The sequence below is a fragment of the Saccopteryx bilineata genome, chromosome 2 (genome assembly GCF_036850765.1).
Source record: "Saccopteryx bilineata isolate mSacBil1 chromosome 2, mSacBil1_pri_phased_curated, whole genome shotgun sequence".
NCBI lineage: Eukaryota > Metazoa > Chordata > Mammalia > Chiroptera > Emballonuridae > Saccopteryx > Saccopteryx bilineata.
Window position 1 is genome coordinate 232,281,854 of NC_089491.1, and position 25,978 is coordinate 232,307,831.

Consider the following 25,978-nt stretch of genomic DNA (forward strand, 5'->3'; position numbering starts at 1 on the left):
AGCCAATCTGTAAGCTAGGCTGTGTGGCTATGGAATGGTGAGGAATTTGTCTTTGGAGACCAGAAAAAGAGTTGTCATTTGTGAGAACAAAATAGTTGCCATTCTGCAAACATATCTGGATGTTCAACAAGTTAATTGGTAACAGTGAGTTCCGTGGACTGGCCCATCACAAAATGGCTGTAGATTAGGAAAACCACAATATGATGAATGGCAGAATCTGGCTCCATGGTTGAAAGTAGGGAACCCACAGATTCCAGAAACCAGAGGTCTGAAGCCACTGGATCCACAGCTCAGGGGGTAGCATCCTCTGGATCCATAACTGAGAGAGCAGCTGCTGCTAGACCCACAGCCCACAGACTTAGAGTAAGTTGTCCAGCAGGGACTGCATAGCGTAGGGGTCCTCAGGCTGTAGCAGGATGTACAGCAGCTGGTGGGCTCCCAGCAGGTCTCTTGGTGGCCACTGTAGAGAGAGGAGCCCTGTGGGCAGGGGCTGGGGGAGCAGAGGTCAGTGCTGTAGACCAGGTTGCTGGGGTAGGAAGAGCCACAGGAGGAGCTTAGGTAGCGCTGGTAGCCCCCAGGAGATTGGGAGCAGAAGTTTCCAGAGCAGCAGCTGTGGGACATGTTGACAGGAGATGTGAGTTTGGCTGAGTATCAGTGAGTAGAATCTGGGTTTGGATATCACCTCCTGGACTGGGCCGTTTATACACTGTCAGCTCTGGGTGTGGCCTTCTGCCAAGTCATTTTTTCCCTGCTTGGAGCCTCTTATGTTCATATGTGTAATTCAATAATATCTTTTGTAATTGCATATAAATACTTTTGTCCACCTCATATTCACGGGTGAATTCATTAGGTTGTTAGAGTACTAAGCCAATGAAAGATTTCAACATCAGAAGTTCTATGACTACATGCCATAAGCATCTTCTATTTAGACCTATGCTTCTCCTTAGCCAAGACTCATGGCACATTCCCTGTTGACTGGCTGGGGGATGCTTTGTTCTAAGGGTGGGGATTGAGGCACAGTTACTTTTTTTCTACATCAGTGTAATAAAGACATCATACTTGTCAGCCATGGTTTCCTTTTCCTGAATTTATTTCATTCCCTGAAATTATTCTCCATGTATTGCATTATATGTATAATATATTCCTTCTCAAATTCATCGAGAAGAGGAAAACAGCTAAGAAAAAGTAACTAAGAACACTGCAGGGCCACAACAATGAACTAGGGCCAGTGTTTACAGTCAAGGCAATGAGGGAAGAGTGATTTGGGACAGACTCAAGGGGTTCCAATCTGTGCACACGAGGAAAAACTCAGAGTCAAACCCTTCAGCTGAAGGAGGGTAATAATGACTTTATGGGTTTTTCCATCTCTGTGATATTTAAATAAAAAAGTTCAATATCGATAGAGTTTGTGGCTTTTCACGTGTTCTCTGCCTCTTTGTCATTCACATTCACAGTTGGTCTGGAGACCCTCTCTCCAACACGCGGTACCTTCTCAACATTTGTACCATCAAATTCTTTCATTGTCTCCTTCATTGTAAAAGATACTTTCCCCTTATTCTATTTTATCAAGATTATTTTTCCAAGCCCTGGCCAGTTTGCTCAGTGGTAGAGCATCAGTCTGGTATGTGGATGTCCTGGGTTCAATTCCCAGTCATGGCACCCATCTACTTCTCCAACCCTCCCCCTCTTGCTTCTCTCTCTCTCTATCTCTTCTCCTCCCAAAGCCATGGCTTAATTGGAGCAATATGGCCCCAGACCCTGAGAATAGCTCCATGGCCTCTGCCTCAGGCACCAGGAAGAGCTCAGTTGCTGAGCAACAAAGAAATGTCCCAGATGGGGAGAGTATCACCTCTTAGTGGGCTTGTCTGGTGGATCCTGGTTGGGGTGCATGTGGGAGTTTGTCTCTCTGCCTTTCTTCCCCCTCTTCTCACTGAATACGAAGAAAAGATTATTTTTCTACTGTAAAATATCTAAATATCTTTTTTTTATAGAGTTCTCTGTTTCAGGCAAACCAAGCTAAAAGAATACTGAATAATATTTTCCACTTAGAAAGACAGTAATGTAAAAATGGTCATTTGGAATTGCCAGAGGGGGAAAAAGGAGAATGAAAATGGAATAATGTCTAAATATTCATTGTACACAACACTAATAAAATGGTTTGTGGTTCTTAATATATAGGTAGAAGTAAAATAAGAAATTAAGAATGATAATAAAAATATATTAAATTGCTTTAAAATTAAAAATCTGGAAAGACAATAATTTAAAAGAGTAATCTTATAGCATTAACATATTTTATTACCCTCCTAATGTACAGAAGGAGACAGAAAGAAATAAGAGTTAAATCCAATAGCAACAAAGCAATAAAGATATAGGTAGAAATCTGAGTGATCAAATTCACTATGATTAAATTTCAGAGGATATCAAACTGCACTAAAAAACTTAAAATAGATTTTATTAAATATAAGAAAACAGAGAAAAGAAAAATAAAATGATATACTAGACAGAAGAAACAAAAAATGCTAACTCTGCTTTATTAATATTAAAGTTTGCTATATGATAAGAAGTTTATTAGATATTTCTTAACAACCATTCCGTCAGCCTTCCAGGATAGTACACATGATTTCCCGGGCCAGGGGTCTCCAAACTTTTTACACAGGGGGCCAGTTCACCGTCCCTCAGACCATTGGAGGGCTGCCAAATACAGTGGTCCTCTCACTGACCACCAATGAAAGAGGTGCCCCTTCAGGAAGTGCAGCGGGGGCTGGATAAATGGCCTCAGGGGGCCGCATTGCGGCCCGCGGGCCATAGTTTGGGGATGCCTGAGAGGTTACCTTGGAGCCATGCCATGTAGTAGAGTAGCTATTACCTACATGCCAAGTTCAATTCTCATTAATTAAATTAAAGTTCAGTTCCTCAACCGTATTTGTTACATCCCAAGTGCCAAAACAGATACTTGCTGCTAATGGATATCAAATTTTGGAAAGTGAAGATAAAAGTATTTTCAGCATCACATACATTTCTATTGTGAAGGGCTTACTCATACACACAGCATGCATTGTCAATCTCTCAGTACAAATTAATGCTTTTACAGTTTCCTCTAGAATGCAAGAATTTTAGAAATTATAAAGCCATTTATCTTATACCCCAATTCATGTATTATTATGTTTTAGGAATTTCTGTATTTTAATTGCAGTTATGCTTATGCATATATGTGTATATATTTTTAAATTTTTATTTATTGATTTGAGAGAGATAGAGGAAGAGAGAGAGAGAGGAAACATTGGTTTGTTGTTCCACCTATTTATGCATTCATTGGCTGATTCTTGTATATGCTTTGACCAGGGGATTGAACCTGAAACCGTGGTGTATTGGAATGACACTCCAACCAACTGAGCTACCCGGCCAGGGCTGCTTATGTATATTGATATATATTTGTCTCTATATTTTTTATGGGCAATATTTTCTTAAATTTATCCAATATATCTCTTTTCTTTATTATTCATTTCTTCCTACATCTTTTTGCTATATTCTAGGATCATTTTGCTTTTGGCATTTATTGTATATTTTAGTGCTGAAAGGCTAGTGACAAATTCAGCTTTTGCTGTCTAAAAGTGTCTATATTTTCCCTTTGTTTTTGAAACAGCTACTCACTCATCAACCATTCTGAAGTTGTCTTTCTTCAGGAATTGAGGATATTTAATTATTTTTCAGCTTCTTTTCTTCTGTTTAGAATTCAGTTGTCAATCTTGGGTTATAAAGAGTAACTTGTATGTTTTTCCTCCTTTTTGGTTACTTTCAATCACTGTCTTTTCCTTTCTTGTTCATCAATTTGACTTCAGTGTGGGCCTTTCTTCATATGTGTCATAGGCAAGGTTTGTGATAGTTCTTAAGTTTGTGAATTGATTTTGTTCTTCTACTTGAAAATTTTCTCTCTGTTTCTATTACATGCTGATTCTCTTGGATTTAGTAATATCTTGGCTTGTCAATAGTTGTTAATATTTCATTGACTGTGATTATAAATGTATATATACACACACATAGACAACACACACAAGCACAATCTTGTTTAAGGACTTCAATTGAAATTATGTTAGACCTTTCCTTATTCTCTGAAGCTCCATTCAGTATTCCAACAATAGTCTCAATTTTTTATTTTGAATTTAGTTTAATGAGCAGTCACTAATTGTTTCTCTAGTTGTCTTATATTTTCCAAGCTTATCAGTTGTTGTTATTTTAACATCTCTAATATTTTCATTTACTGAATCTTATGCAAGTATGTTTCTACTATATGATGTGTATTTTGGATTTAGTCATTTCTTAACTTCTGGAAGTCTGGTAGTATTTTCTTGGGTATCAGACTATATCTCTATATCATCTATATATTCATCTATATCTATAGCCATGTATTCATCTATATTTATGTAACTATATCTATAATTTTTCTATATTTATTCATAAGACCATATCTACATTTACATTTATATCATAGGTTTCTATGTAAAGATAGAATGTAAGTCCCATCTGTCCTCTATTCAACTTTTTTCATGTATAACCATAATTATCTATATCAAAGTATAATTTTTGTTCTCTGCATTTCTTTTTTTTAAGTTTTATTCTTTTTTTTATTTTATTTATTCATTTTAGAGAGGAGAGAGAGAGACAGAGAGAGAGAGAGAGAGAGAGAGAGAAAGAGAGGAGAAAGAGATGGGGGAGGAGCAGGAAGCATCAACTCCCATATGTGCCTTGACCAGGCAAGCCCAGGGTTTCGAACTGGCGACCTCAGCATTTCCAGGTCGACACTTTATCCCCTGCGCCACCACAGGTCAGGCTGCATTTCTTATATAAGTATCCCCTAGTCTGGTACCTTATACTTGATGTCACACACATAAGAATCCTGACCTCACAAGAGAATAAATCTAATTCCTCATTTTAAGATTTTTAATTCATAAAAGTATTCATATTCAAACAAGAGTCTTCAAGTCCAATAGTTTGAGTAAGAAAACTGTCTGTGGTCCCTCAAAATTAGTTCCAATCTCTAAATTCCTAGGATCCTAGGATGTCACAACTTATTTCCATGTGCATATTAACCTATTCATAACATCTCCTTTACATATCACAATCAAAACCCCAGTAAATAAACCACTAGCAACAAAAAACATAGCTAAGTTTTAGAATCAATTAATTTATTAGATTATAATGATTTGACATTTTATACAATTTTGGAAGAAAACTCAATAACATCCATTCCATCTCCAGTGGAGAGTTAGTACATTAATTATAGATTTTTTTGAATAAAGCATGTTCATCATACTTGGGGTCAGAGCCAAGGGGAGAACTTGATAATCAGAAAAGAAGGGTGAGGTTCATTCTGGGGATGATGAAGATAAAGAAGGCATTGATGGATGTTGACTACAAGATTAGAAATTTAGTAAAGTAATCAGGAGAAGATCCACAGCTTGGTCTGTAACAAGAAGACTGGATGAGCCTAGACGTCAAGTAGAACGGTCATCAGCATCTAGATCTACAGCTCAGGGAAGGGACACAATGGACTGTGAAAGCGTGGGGTCTGAAGCCACTGGACCCACAGCTCAGGGGTTGGCATCTTCTGGATTCATAGCCCAGGGAGCAGCTGCTGCTGGACCCACAGCGCAGAGACCCAGGGTCATTTGTCTGGCAGGGACTGCAGAGCGTGGGGGTCCTTGGGCTGGAGCAGGACGTCTTGCAGCTGGTGGGCTCCCAGCAGGTCTCCTGGCGGCCCCTGTTGAGAGAGGAGCCCTGCAGACAGGAGCTGGGGGAGCAGAGGTCAGCGCTGTAGACCAGGTTGCTGGGGTAGGAAGAGCCACAGGAGGAGCCTGGGTAGCGCTGGTAGCCCCCAAAGGAGCGGGAAGAGAAGTTTCCAGAGCAGCAACTGTAGGACATGTTGATGGGAGATGTGAGTTCAGCTGAGTATCAGTGAGAAGAGATTGAGTTTGAATGTCACCTCCTGGACTGTGTTGTTTATATATTCCCAGCAATAGGTGTGGTACCTTCCAGGATTATCTTTTCCATATTTTGAAGTCCCTCATTTGAATACACGTAATTCAGTAATTGTCCTTCTGATTGCTGTTAACTAACTCTCTTCATCTCATATTAATGGGTGAACTCACTTTGGATTTATTGTTCTATGTCAGTGAATTGCATCTGTTACAAATGCCATGACAGTATATAATTAATACCTTGTCATGGCCAGAAAAGTCTCTCTTATTTCCCTGTCTATGACTACCTGTGCATCTGCTTAAATTATAAACTTTTTTAAATCTAAAGGCATATTTTATTGCAATTTTAAAGACAGGAAGCACTACAGAGGACTTTTATAAATCAAAGGAGTGTTGAAGTTGCCATGCTCACATCCAACAGCCACTTCCAAACATTTATCTTATGATCTTTTAATTTTCTAAACTTTTGCTATGGGCTCCTAGCCCCTGGGATAATAGCCCTGGTCCCTGCAATGATGTGAAGATCATGCTTTGCTCAAATATTTGTTTTGCAAATAATTTCTTGAAAATCATTGTTACATTATAAATAAGAGTAATTTTTTTGCCAACTGGAGGCAGGGCCAGTATTAATTAAAATAATAGAGCCAATAAAAAAACTTATAACAACAACAAAATAAAGAACTTATAACTCAGCAAGAAAATAATAATCAACCCAATTAAAAAATGGGGAGAGGACCTGAACAGACACTTCTCCCAAAAAAGATATACAAACAGCTGACAGATGAATGAAAAGATGTTCATCTTCTCCAGCTATTAGGGAAATATAAATCAACACTACAATGAGATACTGCCTCATGCCTAGAAAATGGCTATTATCAACAAACAGGTAATAAATAGCAAGTGTTGGAGAGACTGTGGAAACAGGGAACCCTCATTCACTCCTGGTGAGGATGTAGATTGGGACAGTCACTATGGAAAACAGTCTGGTGGATCTTCAAACATTTAAGAATGGAGTTACCATATAACCCAGCAAGACGTCTACTGAGCATCGACCTGAAAAATTCAAAAACAGTTCTTCACAAAGGCACATGCACCCCCATGTTCGTCACAGCATTATTCACAGTGGCCAAGACATGCAAACAACCAAAGTCAAGAACTGAATAATTTCACTCATATGATACATTGGACATAAAACTATAACTCATAGACACAGACAACAGTATGGTAGTTACCAGAGGGAAGGGATAGGGGGAGGTTGAAAAGGGTAAATAAGGTCAAGTACATGGTGATGGAAGGAGACTAGACTTGGAGTGATGAGTACACAATGCAATACACAGATGATGCCTCATAGAAACGTACATTTGAAACCTATAACATCTTATTAAATATCACCCCAATAAATTTAATTTACAAAATAGAGTCAAGAAAATTTGTCAGCAGGAACACTACCTTCTGGTGGTCCTTCTTCCCCCTGCGCATGTCTAACTTTCCTCACATTGACGCGGTACCAGCTGAAACGAGAGATGGCAAACGCTCAGGTCCTCTGAGGAATCAGCCCACACAAGCTCATTCATTGCACAGGTACAGGCCCTATGGCCCTTTATTAAACTCTGATTTAGTTGCCAATATTTAAATATCAAAATAATTCACATAAAATATGGTCTTTGAATGTCTTCTAAAAATTCTGCAACTCTGATGAAACTCAACTCCCTGGCTCAGAGTTGCCTGGGACACAGCTGCTCTGTCCTGTGAGGTGTGTGTTCCCTACCATTCCCCATATTTCCTACTGCGACTTTCTTTCTGCCCAGCCTTGAGGCCACATTTCAATGGCTATTTGTTTTCAATCCTGCACTATTATTTTCCTGTGTTAACGTCCCTTTCATAAATAGGAAAATGAGAGATGAACTGACAGTTTTTGGTTCTAGAACAATTTGTGAACAAGCTCCCTTATTGCCCTTGAAGGATGTTCTTCTGCTTTTGATAGAAAAAAGCACCATGTACCTGTGTCAAAGGATTAGAAGAAGAAACGTCAATCTTGAAACAAATCCCAGGTCAACGAGACTACGTTATATATGTTTACGATCGTCTGACTTAAAATACTTTGCACACCAACAGAATTAGAGTAGGTTTTTATATGGTGGGCCAAGGCATAAATCAGTGGTATCTTACTACTGATTAGATAGGAAAACATACAAACCAACCAGGAAATTAATAAACAACTAAAAAAAATAACCCAGATGATTGACCTCTTGGGGCTGCTGCCCCACATGTGACCATGATGTACCAACCAGCTAGAGATGAAAATCACTTCCTTAAATAAAGGGCTGATGTCTAGTGAGGTTCTCGCAGGAGATACTCAGAGCCCCATGAAGTCACACAATGTTCCTGACAATAGTAACCGTGTATGCACAGTGAGCATCTTTCCAAGAATGTAAAGCACTGCATTAGAAAAAGAGGAAAGGAAATCTTTCTGCTTATAACATCATAATTCTATGGTAACAGGGTCCTCTTGCTCACAACATGCCGTACCTTGTCTTTCTGCCTGCGTGGATACAATAGCTGTTAGAATGTAGCTGTCGAGCCAGTGAAAGATGGATTACGAGCAGGAACATCCATCCTGCAAGATGCAGCATCTTAGGGTGTGAACAAAGGCTGCATGTCACTGCCCGGTGACATGGTGCAGATGGCCTCGTGATGATGGGTAATGGCTCACTAGGAATTCTGGCGAGAACAGCAACTGTGATGGATGGTGATGGCTGAAATTGGGAGGCAGAGTGAAAAAGGCTTCCTAGTTAGAAATGAGATGCACGGCATGCTGACTGTGTAAGCAGAACCAGGGTGAGTGGTGGCGAGTAGTGGACGCCCTTCAACACATGGTGATTGAATGAAAAGGGAGGTTAGAAAGCAGGTGTATTAAATGAAAGGAGACATGTAAGGCAGTGTAAATATTAACTGCCTTCTTTTGCACGTCCTTTCTTTGGTTGGGTAGCTCAGAAAGGGCTGACTGTATCTAGGACCAGACTTGGAAGCTTTTCTGCTCAGAAGCCATAGTCAGATGAGACCAGTGGGCTTTCATTCCCAGTCAGCGTCCAGCCCTGGGCTGGGGAAGAGCAGGGAGGTGAGAGGACAGAGCCCAGCCAAGAGACATCTGTGTGCACGGGCACCTCTTTTCTCCCACCGTGTCATGACCTGTCTTCTGGCGTCACCGTCCTCTCCTCATTCTTTGCTGAATGGAGGCAGGTCGACATATCCTCTGCATGCACTCACCTACCCTTTAAAGAGTAGCACAGGCTTGGGTGAGCTTTTTGTCCAGTTCTGTCTCCAAAGCACGATGGGGAGAGGAAACATGGGAGGGAAAAAACGCTGAAGAGGAAGAGGTCCTTCCACGGTGCTTCCAGATGTTCTGAGCCTTAGAGTAGAGGTCTTTTGTGGTTCCTTTCTTCCCTAGGCATGTTTACTCTTGTAGTTAGGCAGGGGCCCTAGATGGGACTAGAGCCCAGTTTTCCGGACTGGATCCCCTGGAGTGTATATTGGTGAGGGTTGCTCATTTGGCTGAGCAGATGAGGGGAGACTCACACAGCAGAGGCAGTGGTGTCCCCGTGGTGGTGAGAGACAACTGGTGAGGGCCTTAGCACCTGGAAACCCTCTAGTGGGGGCTCCTGTTTTCATTTTCTTGTTTCCTGGCAATGTGAGCTCGGCTGGCTCATTGTTCCATTTCACTGTCCAGATTCTCTGGTGCTGACAACATCCCTGGTGCCCAGAGAGTAATTCCCTCACATGTCTGATCCCACTCAAAGTAAACTAGGGCTTTGAAGACAGTGGTTAGAGCTATAAACGCAAGTTAGCCCGCTCAGTTCTGGGGAAGCATTGTGCACAGGGCTCCATTGTTCTTCTTTTTTTGTTGTTGTAGTTGCTATCTTTCTTGATATTGACTTTTTAATGTATTTTAACACCAGGATTTGATTTATTTTTAAAGACATGGTATTAAAAGCAATCAAACAAGGTACTCTCAAGGCACTGTAGAATGGAGTACGATTAATCACTCAGAATCGTAAGCTCTGATGAGTCTAAGTAATGCCTGTTAAAACCTGGATGCTGGAATCCCAGCAGCCCAGTGAGCAACTCCAGGGAGGGGCACACCCTCGTGATTGACGGACAATGTACCACACAGCTAACAGTAAGATCTCTGCTGTCACAACTCCTGGGAGGCAACCCTGGAGCCACCCTTCCCAGCACTGCGACCTTGTGCCCCAAGCCCCTAATCTGTGACATGGGGATAATGGTGCCTCTCACACTGGGTTATTATGAAAATTAATGCGATAATACATGGGACGTATCCAGAGTACTGCCTGGCAATTAGTAAGGAATATATGTAAATCTTTGCTCAAATAAGCAAGGGGAATGCTTTCCAAGTGACTCTGAGGCATCCGCGTGAAGAGTCGCTGATGAAACTGTCTTAACTCCATTTTTATTGACTGAGTCATTCTGAGGTTAAAGAGCAAAGTGTTTGTAATTAAATGAAAAACTTGGGATTTCAAAAAATACCCCTTTTTTAAAAAAAGAACAGAGCACTTCAATCCTGAGAAAGCACTGTTTTCAACCTTTAAGGGACGAGATCAGCATTTCAAAACCCACCATAAGTGACCTCTTAACTGGATGTCATAATGCTGTGCAGGCTACATGGTTCTTCTCTCTTTATTCCCCACCCCCTTATGTTTATTGCACGTGCCTTGGAAGTATTCTAAACAGAGGATGCACTCAAGGGAAGGAAGCCGCTCTACGCTCCATGGGCACTGTTGATAAACAGAGTTTACTCTCCTCTGTTTATTTTTCAAGAGTAGTTAAGCATTTCCAGTCATGGCTCTCAAAGTGCTCTAAATAACACTGGTTTCATTGGTATTTTAGATTCGAAATTATTGAGTCAAAAGTTTCCAGCTCCCACTTGTAAAATTTTGAAATTTCAGCATCATGATGCCTTTTGAGTAGACTATTCGCAGGAGGTAAAAGAACTTCAAGGTGATTTGCAATGGCCGCCGTGATGGAACTGTTCGCCATTGTATGTGTCTGGCCTTCTCGTAGCCCTTAGTCTGTTCCTGTGGAGTCCTAGGAAGCCCCAGCTTTGTACTTCTTTCTCCACTGAGGTGACAGGAATGACATTCTCTTCTCAGTTTCTGGCTGGTAACAGACGCTCAGTAATGTTTATGTAAAAGACAAGTCCAAGCATTCTAAGCATTGACTTTATCATTGTTACTTGTTGACAATTGCAAATATGGGATTATTGCTTTCATGAGTTGAAATTTTGCTGCCTGACTCCTGAGGGAACAGGCATAAAGGAGCCTTCAGTCTCAGCAATGTGAGATGGCAGAGCACAGGAGATGGGGAGCCCTGCTGTGCTACCTGGTGATTTCTGGATTGCTGGCCATGAAAATAGCCACCTTTATCCTATAAATGAGAAAGGAATAATTTGTGTCTCTGCAATAAATGAATAAAACATATTCAGCCGTGTCTGTGTAGGGGAAAATCAATTTCATTCTAATTAGGGACCTGATTAGTGAAAGCCCAGAGGACTCTGCCAGGAAGTTTTCTTTATACAGAACCACACCCAGTGGTGAGGTTTTATAAAATTCTTTGGGAGAAAATTCACTCTAATTTCTCATTATCCTCAAGGAAAACTGAAATTGGAAAACCATATCTAACCAACATTCTAAAGTACCTCTTTTTCTACTTTGAATGACTACTTGCCTCTTGTTGGGAGTTGAATTGTGTTCTCTAAAATTCCTATGTTGAAGTCTTGAACCCCAGTGCCTCACAATGTGACATTATGCAGAGATGAGGTCTTTACAGAAGTAATCAAGTTACCATGAGGTCATCATAATGGGCTCTAATCTGGTGTCCTAAACTGGGAAGTTTGGGTACAGAGATAGACATGCAGAGAGGTAAGGGATGTGGAGAGACTAGGAGAACCTCCTGGAGCAGGTCAGTCCCTCGCGGCCTCAAAAGGACCCAACCCTGCTGACACCTGGACCTGGACCAACAGCCCTCAGGAGTGTGAAATGCATTTTTGTTGTTTGGACCCCAATATGTGGTCTTTGTCACGACAGCCTCAACAGACTAACACATCCTCCATCAAAAGAGTTCTCTCATCTCAGCAATTGAATTGCCACAGTGACCCCTTTTGTCCAGTTTTGCCAAGTATCTGCCAACCACCAGGGAACCTTCTAGTGATCCCGTGCCCCTTCCACACCAGTTTGTCCAGAGGACAGGGTTGTTAGCTATGGCGATGGACTCTGGCTTCCAGTCTCCAGACTGTGGACCTGGGACCACTCCTGCTCCTGGTGATGGGTGAGGCTGCTTTGACACTTGGGGGTGGTCTGCCACTTCATTCCCAACCAATGTGTGTTCCAAGGTCTACAAACCATCATGTTGCATTCTGGGATCTTAACAATTAATTTTTAAAAGTTATATTACTAAGGAAATTCCAGGTCTGCCAACTCAGGAGCTTGCTTATCAATTTCCAAAAAGTGAGACCTTGGAAGCCCTCTTTGGTGTCCGCAGTAACCTCTGCTACAGCAGGACATCTGCAAGGCAACACTTGAAATTCTCCGTCTCTCTCCTTCTCCTCCATTTCTAATGACATGCTTTTTATTACCTCCTTTCTGGGCCATCTCTTCTCAGCATGTCACAAAGGAATAGAAATAGGCTGGCTTATTTTGCAATAATTTGCTTAACTTACCATAGTAATCAGGTTCGCGATTCTGCTTCTTTATTTTAGGGTGTTCTGTTTGGCATAAATATGTGCTATTCCTGCTTTCCCTTAGAAGCTTCATTCCACAGAGAGGTTTAGAGTTTCTGGAGAATGTGTACGAGCCCAGTGCCCCAGATATTGAAGTCACTGCTGTAGGTAGACTCTTAATCATCTCTCTTTTTCCTCTTTTTTCTTCTCTCAACCTCTATCCAAACTTGGAGCCTCAAACGAGATATTTTTTTGAAAAGCCCAACAGTGATTGGCTTCTCCCCATCTCCTGTGAGATAAAACACACAGCGCATAACTTCAAAAATGTGCTGAGAAAAGATGTTCCTTTCATGCTGGCTGTTCCATTTGAGACCTGGGTGTTATCTCAAAGAAGCAGACTCCAAATTTAACCTAAGATCAGAATACAATTCTTGTCATCCAGAAATACATTTCAGGCTCCTCACGGAGTCAGAGTTTGAAAGAGCTTGGGAATGGATTTGGTACTCATCACTTGGACTGCTGTGATCTCGGGGACTTTATTCCTTTGCTCATTCATTTACATGTCTACGCACTGACTCATCTGTTCAAGTTTTAATAAATATCTTTTCCACATAAGAAACTTGTACTTATGAGGACAAATGAAGTAGATAGACTGAATGAATGAAAAGAATGAAATTTGGAGTAATAGAAACCTGAACTTGAATCTTAAATCCTTTACTTATAAGAAATGACATCCCATAAATTACTAAATTTTATAAAAATGTACTGCCATAGTATTTTAGTTAATATGTATTTATACTTTTACTCTCTTTTCTCTCCATCTAACTTCTGTGATACTCCTTGGTTCTGACCTCTCTTTGTCCAGGACATCTCTCTTTACCCAGGAAAACTCTTTGAACTAAACTTTCTCACCTTTTTAACTTTTCTTCCAAATTAATTTGCTTTTGATTGGTAGTTCTTGAATTTGTGTTATTATGACTGTGTATACTCATAACTTATGGCATGTCAATTAGAAGTTAAAATAATTTTCAGGATCGACTCACAGAAAGGTGTGAGGTTGATGAGTATCTTTGGACCAATGAGATCTTTATCAGAGAAAACTAAATAAGCTTAATGGGGACCATTACTGGAGGGGTCAACTCTTTAGAGTTCAATTGAATCACATGAAGAGGAAGATATTCAGGAAAGATCCAAGAAATTATAAATGGTTAGAGAATCAGGATAGAAGATTTCATTCTTTTCTTCAAGGGTATATAAAAAACTTTTTGGTATTTTAAAGCCTAGGGTGGTGACCTGAAATTGAAATAGATCTTAGATATTGACTTTTCTGGTTTGGGTTCATCACACAAAGACAACAGTTTAATTAAAATTTATTTTCAACACAATTGTATAACTGGAGCCGAAAACCAAGCACACTCCAACACTAATTATTCCAATATTTCTCACTTTGTTCTTTTAATATGTCTTCATTCCTTATCCTCCCTCCAATCTTGGGCTCTCCATTCTCCCAACCACCATTTTTTATCTTCCCAGTTTCTGAGGCAGTACGGTTGAGACCGTAGACTCAGATAAAGCTATGATGGTATATAGCCTCTGATACACTGCAGCTCATCTGTAACAGGATAGAAATTACTGTAGAGTCACTGTGGGTTAAATAAGATAATGTATGTACCATTTATAATGTTTAACACAATGTCTGGACCATATAAAATGCTTACTAAATATTAGCCACAGTTATTTTATTCAGAGAGAAAGTTGAGATTTTGTAATGTGTTTAAAAATTAATCATTAAACTCTATTCTATTTTACCTACATTTTTTTTGTTTGTTGGTTTAAGAACTAGTAACACTTTTAGGTATGCTTCTAGTTACAAAGAGTTCTCCAGGAATTTGACGCTTCTTCTATGAGTTAATGATGACTAAGCAGTGATGTCATAGTTAAGATATTAATAATAAAAAATGTAGTGAGTGGAAATTTATATACTCAACAAATGGCAAACATAGTTTATAACTTTAAGTGAACCAACCCATCTCAGCCGATGTGGCTTCTGGTAACAAAGGTTTATAGTCTCATGTCTCAAAGTCAAGTGTTCCTAAAACTCTTATCATAAACATGTCAATATCATAGGAAATCAATTTGTACATTCTGGTAAATAACCACATAGAACCTCATCATTATGATGAGGTATAGAGTACATATGGATTTAATTTACATTTAATAGCACTGGTTTGTGACTCTTAAACATTCTTATATATGAACAAGACTAATGTCTTCCCAGATGATCCTGTACCTTCTAAAACACTCTTGTCAGGAGCTTCATTTTTTTAAGTGGTATTAAGATTTTAAAGTGTGTGACTTAAATATAACTTATTTCTGAATGACTCAAATATATTGAGATTTCCATAATTTCCTTATAATTAGTATTGAAACATGAAGAAACAATAAATCACCAAAAGGAATAAACAGGAAAGTAGCAAATAATTATATTTTTCTGATGAAATGATTGTTTGCTAACATTGTTGGATGCCTGATAATAACTGATTTGCTCATGTTTAAAATCTCAATCAGCCAACTATAATGGCTAACTTGTATGTTTCCACTCAGCTAGGCTATTGGTGTCCAGTTACCAAACATCAGATGTTGCTGTGATGAGCATATTTTGAGTAAAGCAAATTACCCTCCATAATGTGGGTGAGCCTCATCCAGTTAGTTGAAGTTCTTAAGAGGAAAGACTATGGTTTCTTGAAGGAGTCCTCAAGGTTGCAACATGCAAACTCTACCTAAGCTTCCCACCTGCTGTGCTGTGGAACTTAGACTGGAGACTCTCCCAGCCTGTTGAACATTGAACATTTAATGTTCAGCCTCCTGGCCTGTTTTGTAGGTTTCAGGCTTGCCAGCCCCCACAATCACATGATCCAATTTTTAAAAAATAAAAATAAATCTCTCTCTCTCTCTGCCTCTGTACACACACACACACACACACACACTCAGATATAGATTACATGTATATATATATACATACACACATACATATATCACATGTAAGAATATGCATTATATATATATGCTCACATACATTATGTTTATATACACACACAATCGGTTGTTTCTCTGGAGAACTCTTACACTCTCTAAGAAATGGATACTTTTTTTACTGTTTGTGCAGACAGATACCCTCTCTAACCAGACAGGTCATGTGCTTGGGAATCTCGCCTGAATCTCACTAGGGAGGGAATGTACCTGTTCCTTCAGTACCAGCCAAAGAACAAAAACTAAACCACAAAATGTAGTCTTACAGAAACTCATCACAGAAATGAAATTATCAGCACATGTTTTTTCACTTAGTCACAGAATTTTACAATTATTAGGATCTGTAACACCACAGAGTATTGCCTAATATGTAAATAACAGCCTAAGGTAACTGCTGTAATTCAGTGTGGTTTCCATCACAACAACTACAAATTATCTTTATCAGAGTAAGAAATCAGACATTGTCTCATGTATTGACATTTCTTGAGTAGGTTTGGGGATACCTTACTCTGCACAGTATGTCTGTGCTGTGCTCAGTGCCTGCTGAGTGTCCATTGCATCTAGAGTACTAAATTCAAACACATAGAACAGTAAGGAAATCCGATGTTAAACATGATACTGGACTCTCTTTCTGGCCTCCAAAGACTTCTTTCTAGATCACACACAATCTTTGAAAAATTGAAGATGAAGATTAGAGAACTAGGTTTCAGACACAGGAGAGAGGTTGGCTATTTCCCAGTCCTCTTAAAAGAAATAGCAGCGTCTATCAACGAGCAAGCCAACCAAAGACAGGACTTCACTCGCCCCCATCAGGTACATTAGCCATCAGCACAGGCTGTGGCCTGCACTTAAAATGCAAGGTGAAATCCTATCACCAACTTCTACCGAACAAGGCTCTGAAAGCAAGTGAGCTTAGTCACACGGTGGCAAGAACTGGGAGTCTCCAGCAGGAACATGGATTCGATTTTGAAGATATCATGTTGAATATGATTCAAAAGATGTTTGGTTTCTTTAAAAAACCTTTAATAACTATAAAAAAGGAAATTTAATTAGAATAAACATTTGAGAGAATATACGCATATTAGGATCACGACAGAATGAATTAAAATGAAGACAAAACCAAATAGGGTAGATAATGGAGATGACATTGTTGCTTTCATCTTTTCTGGGTTCAGCTTTTGCTCCTACCAGTATTACTAAACTTCCCTTGTTTTCTAACCTGAGTATCCTCACAATGGCTCACACTGTTCTGTGGTTGTAAGATGGGTCAATGCCAGGGTCCAGCCCTGGGGGGAATCCAGCGGTCCCACAGGAAGAGACGGCGTCGGCGCGAATCAAGTGAGAGAGCTGAATTCTTTTCTTTCTCTTTATTGTCTCGTTAGCATTTACTGCCAGGCATCTCTGCCAAATGCTGGTCTAGCTTTCTTTTTATGCACACACACTAAGTTACAATCACATGGTATTTTGTTTCACTATGGTTACATATTTCCAGATAACAGTTAATTCATATCTATAAGCTACAAATCAGGTGGTAAGTCATTCAAAGTACAGATATACAATAACAATAACAATATTGGTACAAACTTCTAAAAGATTAGTACTAATTAATAACTCTACTTTACTGTCATTGTGAGTCAAGGGCGCAGAGATTAACAGACGAAATCATCAAGGACTAGCAAAGGACCACCACTTGCTCAGGCAAATGGCCTTGAGTTCATGCAGTGTCCTAATTTTTTCACAAGACTACAAAAAGCTTGTTTTACTGAGAAATTGGCAAAACATCAAGAGTAACTTTTGCTTAAAGATACATAGAGTGCACCTGCAAGATAGCTTAGTAGCAACATAATATCAGAAGGCATTAATTGCTATTGCTTCTATGGATCCCACCACATTCCTCTCCTTATCCTTGGAAAATACAAAAATATCATGAGAATGTTTCACTGAGAAAAGCCCAGTAACTGCCTTCAGTCACAAAACAAGTCTCTTAACAAAACATTCTTTACTTGCCATCCAAGGCCACACAACGGGCCACTCCGCTACACCTTACCTAAGATTCTATTGTCTAGTCAAATTTTATTTATTTACTGTATTCATACACTAGTTAAGATCTAACTATATTCTTTCTAACATGATTAATAAGAAGAAATTTTCCTACAAACTTAACTCTTTACAAGGGATATCATAGCCAGCCTCTTATGTTATGAGCCCAGTTCAAGGGGCTTACAGGCTTTTCTGTGGAACTCACACCCTCTGTCTCATTTCCAAAGAAATTACTATGAATCTACAGGGAAAGCATGGTACTATTATCCCTGTGCCATAAATAATAGCACACACCCAGAAAAATGGGGGATATAAGGCCAGATAAATTCAAAAGGTCAAAGGGGGAAGTATCGTTGTGCCTTTCCTTTGCGGTGACTTTGTCAACCCACAGCCATTGGTCTTCACTGTGGTGACTTTGTCAATCAGCAGTTGTTGGTCTTCTCTGCTGTGACTTTGTCAATCAGCAGTTTTTGATCTTCTTCTGCTGTGACCTTGTCAGCCAGCAGTTGTTGATCGGCTCCCGACAGGTCAAGGATTCACAATCTGATTGTAAGTTCAGGCTTACTATAAAGCTGCAGTAATTAAGGCACCATGATATTACCTTAAGGATAGGCATATATGTTAATGGAACAGAAGAGTGACTCTAGAAATAGCTCAATACATATATAATTAATTGACTTTGACAAAGGTATCATATTGAGTCCATGGGTAAAGACAGTCTTTTCAACAAATGGTACTGGGATAAGTGGACAGCCACATGCAACAACAACAAAAAAAGAAAACTGCATAGTACACAGTTGACTCTTAAATGAAGATCTGAGCTGCACAGTTCAACTTATATATGGATTTTTCCAATTGACTCGCGTAGTTTGGTTGACCTGCGCAGTTCCAATCTCCTTGTGAAGGGTTCATGGCTGTTGAAAACCATTTATGTGGAGGTGCAATGTGAGTTACACATTATGAGCAGTGGGCACCCCTCACCCTACACTGTTTGTGGCTCCACTGTAGCAAAATATTCTTTTGATAAATTAGGCTTAATTAAAACAAAAAAGCATCTGCTCTTCCATACACTTTAATAAGGAAATAAAAAGCCAGGCCACATGCTTGGAGAGAATATGTGAGAAGCATATATCTGACAAAGAACTTGGATCTGGGATAGACGTGGGATCTTTGCAACTCAACTATAGAAAGAGAGAGGACCCGAAAGCGTCGACCAGAGGCCACTCAAGCAGAGATATGGAAGGCTAGCAGCACGCGAGAAGGAATTTCATACTATTAATCATTAGGGAAATGAAAGTTTCCCTACCACATGCTTACTACAGTAGGCAAAATAATAATAATACTAAGCACAGTGCTGTTGGAGATGGGGAACAGTTGAACTTTTATACGCTGCTGTTGGGAATGTGAAATGATACAGCCACTATGGGAAACAGTTCAGCAGTTTCTAACAAACCTAACCTGCAGTTTCCAGCAATCCACTCCCAAGTTTTATCTAAGAAAATCGGAACATGTGTCTACAGAAAGACAGGTGACTGCATGTGGCAGATTTACACTTTTAGCCCAAATTGAAAACCATCCCACTGTTCACCACTTGGTGAATGAATAACCATGTTGTGTAACACAAACACACACACACACACACACACACACTGAAATACCATTTAGCAATAGAAATGGACCAATGACTAAAATATACAACTACATGGATAGATCTCAAAATCTTTATGCTCTGTGAATAAACCTAGATATAAAAACATCTATCCAAAACATAAATCCATTCATGGAGCATTACAGAAAAGAGAAGCTTATAGGGACAGAAATGCAGATATGAAGTGAGAGGGATGTGGCAAAAATGGGCCCAAGGAAACTGGGTGATAATGAAAACGTTTTGTTTTTAAGTTGTGTGGGTGATCACATGACTTTCTATGTTTGTCAAGCTCACTGAACTACACATGTAACAAGGGATTTCATTTTACACTGTATGTTAATACACCTGACCAAAATAATGCTCATAATAGTCAAACTATTGACTGGAGAGATATATTTGCTGGAAAGGGCAAAAGTAAAAAATAAACCATACACAAACAACATCCTAAAAGTAAATTTAAAAGAAGAAGTGACTAAGGCCCTGGCCGGTTGGCTCAGTGGTAGAGCATTGGCCTGGTGTGCAGGAGTCCTGGGTTCGATTCTCAGCCAGGGCACACAGGAGAAGTGCCCATCTGCTTCTCCACCCCTCCCCCTCTCCTTCCTTTCTGTCTCTCTCTTCCCCTCCCGTAGCCGAGGCTCCATTGGAGCAAAGATGGCCCAGGCGCTGAGGATGGCTCTGTGGCCTCTGCCTCGGGCACTAGGATGGCTCTGGATGCAACAGAGTGACGCCAACAGAGCATCACCCCCTGGTGGGCATGCTGGGTAGATCCTGGTCGGGCGCATGTGGGAGTCTGTCTGACTGCCTCCCTGTTACCAGCTTCGGAAAAATGAAAAAAAAAAAAAAAAAGAAGAAGAAGAAGTAACTATAGAATGATAGACAGCAGAAAATTATCCCAGAAGAAACCTGAGGGAGTCTAGGTCATACAGCAGGTAAGTGTCACAGTTGGGATTCACACTCAGCCAGCGAGCCCAAGGGTCCTGAGCCCAATGACAGCACAGACTTGATCTCACATGTTCCTCACAGTCCCACCTCTCAATGCACACTTGACAGAAGCTGTTGATGGGGTGCAAAGTTTTAAGGACAAATATGCCCTTTGTCACATGATTTGTCCTCCCTAAAACGAGAATAACAGCAGTATGTACTTCGTAGGATTGCTAGAAGGATTGAATGAGCTCATGTTTGTAATAATAATGTTCACAGCACTTAGAAAATGTTATTAGTGATGATTAAAAAAGACACAAATAAATAAATTTCAGAATAGCTATAGTTCAAAAATGACTTTAATACAACATTGCAAATACATAAACAATAAAATGGCATTCTCATAACTGAAAATGATAACAATAAAAGAATAAGCTGTATAGACTTATAAATATGTGTAGGGAAAATTCCCTGGAACTCCACACAAAACTGGATGCATCCCCGGGATGACTGAAGAGATTGGAGGGAGACTCAAACAGCAGGTGGCCCACCAAGAGCTTCTACCTATAATGTTGCATTTGAGAGAGGGAGAGGACGCATATGACAAAACGGTTAACAGCTGTGAATTTAAGCATTCCAGAGAACTACTCTAGAGTTTGCTTTTTTATTCTGCATAATTTTCTTTACGTTTCATTTTTTGAAGTGAATCAGTTAAATAATAGTCTAAGGAGATCAGAGAGGTCTGTAATGTAAGCAGGGTGCTTCAGAAATCAGGGGGCCCCGTCCTCCTCCCTTCAACCATGTAGATCATGTGGCTCTACAGACACAACACAGGTCAGTTTGCTGTGGGGACGTGAGGACGAGAGTGGCAAGCCAGGCTGAGGTGCGCTCACAGATAGGCAGGGTGACCTCTGGGAGCAGCAGCCCAGCCAACTTGCCTGGTGCCTGGGAGACAGGTCTGGACAGGTCCAGACATGGCCTTCCAGCCCAAACCCAGCAACAACGTGGAACAGAGCAATCACCTGCTGGGTGAGAGGATGTGGAGAGGCACATCTTTGGGGAAGGGACAAGAGGACACTCTTGCACGTCTAGAAAAGGCCGTGTTGAGGAAACAGGGGAAATATGAACAGGAGGGAGAGGCTATCAACCAGAGCCGACATAGTTCTACTGTTTCTTCCTTTGCCTAATGTTGGCCTATTTAAATCGGAAATTTAATTGACCTATTGGAAATTTAAGTTCAAAAATCTCTGAACACATCACCAACAGAAATTGTCAACCTGAAGACGGTAGCTCAGAGACCCAGTTGCTGCTTAGGTAACTCAGGTCACCTGCTACTTGTGGGTGGCAGGCACCCTAACATGTGTTTCATTCTATGTAGTGCTAGCATTCCTCCATGTCTGAAAGAAAAACACGTTTCCCGTTATCACACTTTTCCTCAGACATATCCAGATGGTGAATCATTTTCCCCTCAAACACTCAATCTGTGTACACAGCACACACGAATTATTTTATCAGTTTTAGGATCCACTTCTGGACCATTCAAGTGACTCTACTTTGGTTTTGCTCCTTCTCCCAGAGGGACATGTTTATTAGCTTTTGTGAGTTATTCATTTGCATTTGCATTAAGTGCACAAATGACTCTAATGAAAAGTGTTAACCTAATTAGGAATGGGTGGGTGTGTGTGTGGGTATTAACTAGACTTAACTTATTACTGAGTTATTTTAATATTAACTCCCAGATTTAGGAGCTGGCCTGGAAAAGCAAGAACTTCTAGGTATTAACAAGTCTTTTATTTATTATTAATTATTATTATTTTAAGCAGAATCAACACTTACTAAAAAGAGAGAAATACCACCCATTGGTGTTATAAGGATTCCTGTATGTTGGGGTGGCATTAACTCCTTAGGTAAACTTTATAGGTGTCCATTCACAAAGCATAGCTTGTTTTCCGTCCTTGAATCAGAGCAACAGGTTGAGTACCTGCAACAAGAAAGCTTGTGCACTGGGCGCCATGCTTTGGATTCTGCATGGGAGAGATAATCAGACAAAGGAACGTGGGGCTCTGAGCACGGTGCCTTGAGAGAAAGCAGGGAATTTCCAGGTGTTGAAGGTGTTCTCTTTTCAGTGACAGTCCTGAATTCCATTTCCCTTCATTTGAACCAAATAAAATATCAGATTCAAAAGAAGACAGATGAAACACAAACAAGATATTCTTTCCCTCCTCCTCCTCTTTTTTCCCCCCGTTAATCCAAGTATTTGTTTCTTCTGTTTTTTGGGCTAGAATGTAATATACACTTCATAGGTATAAAGATCAGTGGTGCATGGAATTCTACTCATGAACACGATTCAATACAAATATTCTTAAGAAAGGGAAATAAGGCTTTCTTAGACTTTTATATCTTAGTATAAATAAACTTAATAGATTCTGTCTGAGACAAGTGAAAGTTGAATTCGCTTTTATCTTTGCAGAGTATCGGGATGTTGACTCTGAACGAGGAGACCATGGTTCAAGTTTTAATTTTGCTTCTATCTTACTGAGCAATTAAGAGAAATTTATAGAATCTCTCTGAGACATCATTTCTCTAAGCATGAGTTGACCACAGGCTATTAAAGCCCCACATAGCTGTAATACTTCCAGTTTGTTGCTTCAGAAAATGTTAAGCATTCCTGAAATACTATTTTAGGTATAAGGTTATCATCACCGCTAAGAATTTATACGTCCTTCCATCAGGTAATCAAAAGAAAAAGCTGTGAGTTGACTCACAACAAAGCAGAGAATAGCATTCACCACAAGACAGGCTCACCAGAAAATACATAGAGAGACATTGTAGCAAAGACTTCTATCAGAAGTTCGACTAAAAGTGTTGGAAGGAACCCTGTTAGGCTTCTATCCCTTGTGTGGAAGTCTATTGGCATGAACGCCAAGGATGGTGCCTGTACCCCTTACTTTTAATCACTAGCTCAAGACATGAGAAAGTCAGTGTCACAGGGAAGGCCAGCCAAGTGCTTTGCCAAGGAGCCCACAATCTAATTAAGCTCAATCAAGAATTAAATGGATTAGTTCAAACAACAACAAAAAAGCAAGTGAAAGGTTGCACTGATTGTTGAGACTACTGAATGTCCTATTTGGAGACATTCAGATAATATCCTTGTGAGGAAGAAGACAAACTATTTTGAATAGCTATATAGTTCCTGATGACCTTATGGGAGTGAGGAAAATGTTGATACAATTCCACCTGGCAAGAACGACTCCTGGCACACAGATAATAAGGGGGGAGGACATTTGGAAATACAACCTTGAGGGTCAAATCACAGAAAATCCCAGGGGAAAGAAACTGAGTAGCTTCTTCCTAAGTGTATCAGAGTGATTAAGGTACAATTAAGTATGTGATGATGTGATAAATTGAACTTAAGCAATAATGTAAAGAGTCATTCTTCCATAAAATGTGAGCAAAAAAGAGGGAGGACCCAGACAGTGGCACACCCAGTCTAAGAGTATATATAACTCGGAGGCCAGACTATGACACTGAAACTCAGACTCTCCTCACTGTCACTCAGCTGAACTCTCGTCTCCTGTCAACATGTCCCACAGCTGCTGCTCTGGAAACTTCTCCTCCCGCTCCTTTGGGGGCTACCGCCGCTACCCAGGCTCCTCCTGTGGCTCTTCCTACTCTGGCAACCTGGTCTACAGCACTGACCTCTGCTCCCTCAGCACCAGCCAGCGGGGCTCCTCTCTTCACAGTGGCCGCCAGGAGACCCGCTGTAAGCCCACCAGCTGCCAGACGTTCTGCTCTGGCCCAACGACCGCCACGCTGTGCCATCCTCGCTGGACCAATTTCTCTGGGTCTCTGGGCTGTGGGTCCAGCAGCAGCTGCTCCCTGGGCTACAGATCCAGAAGATGCTACCCCCTGAGCTGTGGGTCCAGTGGCTTCAGACCCCTGGGTTCTGGAGTCTGTGGCTTCCCTTCCCAGAGCTATGGGTCCAGATTCTGCCGTCCAACCTACTTGTCTTCTAGGAGCTGCCAATCATTGTGTTACCAACCAACCTGTTAGATCAATTTCTTGAGTTCCCAGACCTTCCGGGAAAAAGGTCTCCAGATCTCCTTAGACCTGCTACCATCAACTTCTCCAAGGGATGGTCGCTGACCCCTCTCACCACCAGCTCTGACCTTTTCACTGGCACTAAGCCTGACTAACAGCCTTGTTCTTTCAAACACTGAAATCAATCAGTGATCAAAATGTTACCTAGTGTCTGTCATTTTGAAACAATTGATTCAGATTTATATAAATTCCCTTCACAAAATGTGTGAAAATTCACATTTGTTTGACCTAATAAACGCATTCACTCTTGCATCTGATATGTTTTCACTGTTTTTTGTTTTGCTTTGTTTTGTTTTGTTTTTGTTTTTATTGGTTTTCCAAGTTTGATTTGTGATCTGTCTTTGGGTGCCAGACCTTCGGGGTACTTTCTTTTCCTAGGAAATGGCACAAGGCCTGGGATGGGGGGGAGACCTCTGGTCACTTCACTGCCCGGCAGGTGACAAGTCTGCGAGTGTCCTACTACAAAGGCTGGTGAGGTTTTACTACTAAGAGTCTGCCCACAATGGTCAACATCCTCACTGTGTTTTCAATGAGGGAACTTCAGACTGACAATTATATTTGGTTTTGATTATACATTTTATAAACAATAGTGAATTAAAGCTTGTCCAGATGACACTAGGTGGTGAAATATTTATAAAATGTTATATAAAATTATTTGAGTAAACCTAATACGATGGCATAAAGAAGAGAAAATATAAAATGCCAGGGATTGGAAGGCATTTTAGTTATCTCCAAATATACTTATAGGCAAATGGGTTTTTCAGTGTGAGTGTGAGTGTGTGTGTGTGTGTGTGTGTGTGTGAGTGAGAGAGAGAGGGAAGGAGAGAGAGAGGGAAGGAGAGAGAGAGGCAGGCAAAAGTTTAAAGACTAAAACTGTGAGGAATGGTGAGAGTTATAGGGAGGAATATATTGGCTTGTTACAAAGAAATATATATTTATGAATTATAAACTTACAGAATTTTTAAAACCTGAAAATTTTTTTTAACTTATTGAGTTCCTCAAGTAGCAGATGATGAATACTCTCCCCCGGTGTTTGATGACTCTTGCATTGCATTGGAGACATAATTAAATCATATTTAATGTTCTGAATCTTATAACCTGCCTAGAGATCCTTGGGACCCACTGCTCTGCTGTGATAGTGAGAAGAAAACAGGTCCTTCTAAGATATTCAGATCCATGTTCGTTTTCCATTCAAGTAAGGTGTTCATACCAGTGGCTAAATGCACGGCCAGAATTCTGTTAAGACTTTTCCTTAACATATGTAGTGATAACTGTCCATGAGGGAGAATAAGCATCAGCCATCATCCTTTACTCCAAACATGTGCTGCGTGTGTATTGATTTCTCTTCCCTGACACCTTTCCTCAACCTTTTTCTAATTGAACCTGAGAAAATTGGGCCCCTTCCCTCACATAGTCAAGATTATCATGGGCTCAGCATGGAGCTGTGGGACCCAGTCCTCTGTGCATGGAATCTATTCAAACACAGAGAGACAGGAACTGAGAAGACACAGAGAGGGGCTCTTGAACCCC

At 40.4% G+C, this 25,978-nt stretch overlaps 2 protein-coding genes across 2 annotated transcripts; one reads left to right on the forward strand and one right to left on the reverse strand.

Moving 5' to 3' along the window:
- Positions 1–529: 529 nt before the first annotated feature.
- LOC136325335 (keratin-associated protein 13-1-like) lies at positions 530–24,705 on the forward strand. Its single transcript, XM_066259562.1, has 2 exons — positions 530–638; positions 23,886–24,705. Exons 1-2 carry the CDS (start codon positions 620–622, stop codon positions 24,398–24,400), a joined length of 534 nt encoding a protein of 177 aa, XP_066115659.1. The 5' UTR covers positions 530–619; the 3' UTR covers positions 24,401–24,705.
- LOC136323165 (keratin-associated protein 23-1-like) lies at positions 5,521–5,976 on the reverse strand. The gene is given in 2 exon segments (XM_066254980.1): positions 5,521–5,805; positions 5,808–5,976. Coding segments are annotated over 2 exon segments (255 nt in total). The 5' UTR covers positions 5,920–5,976; the 3' UTR covers positions 5,521–5,662.
- Positions 24,706–25,978: the final 1,273 nt, after the last annotated feature.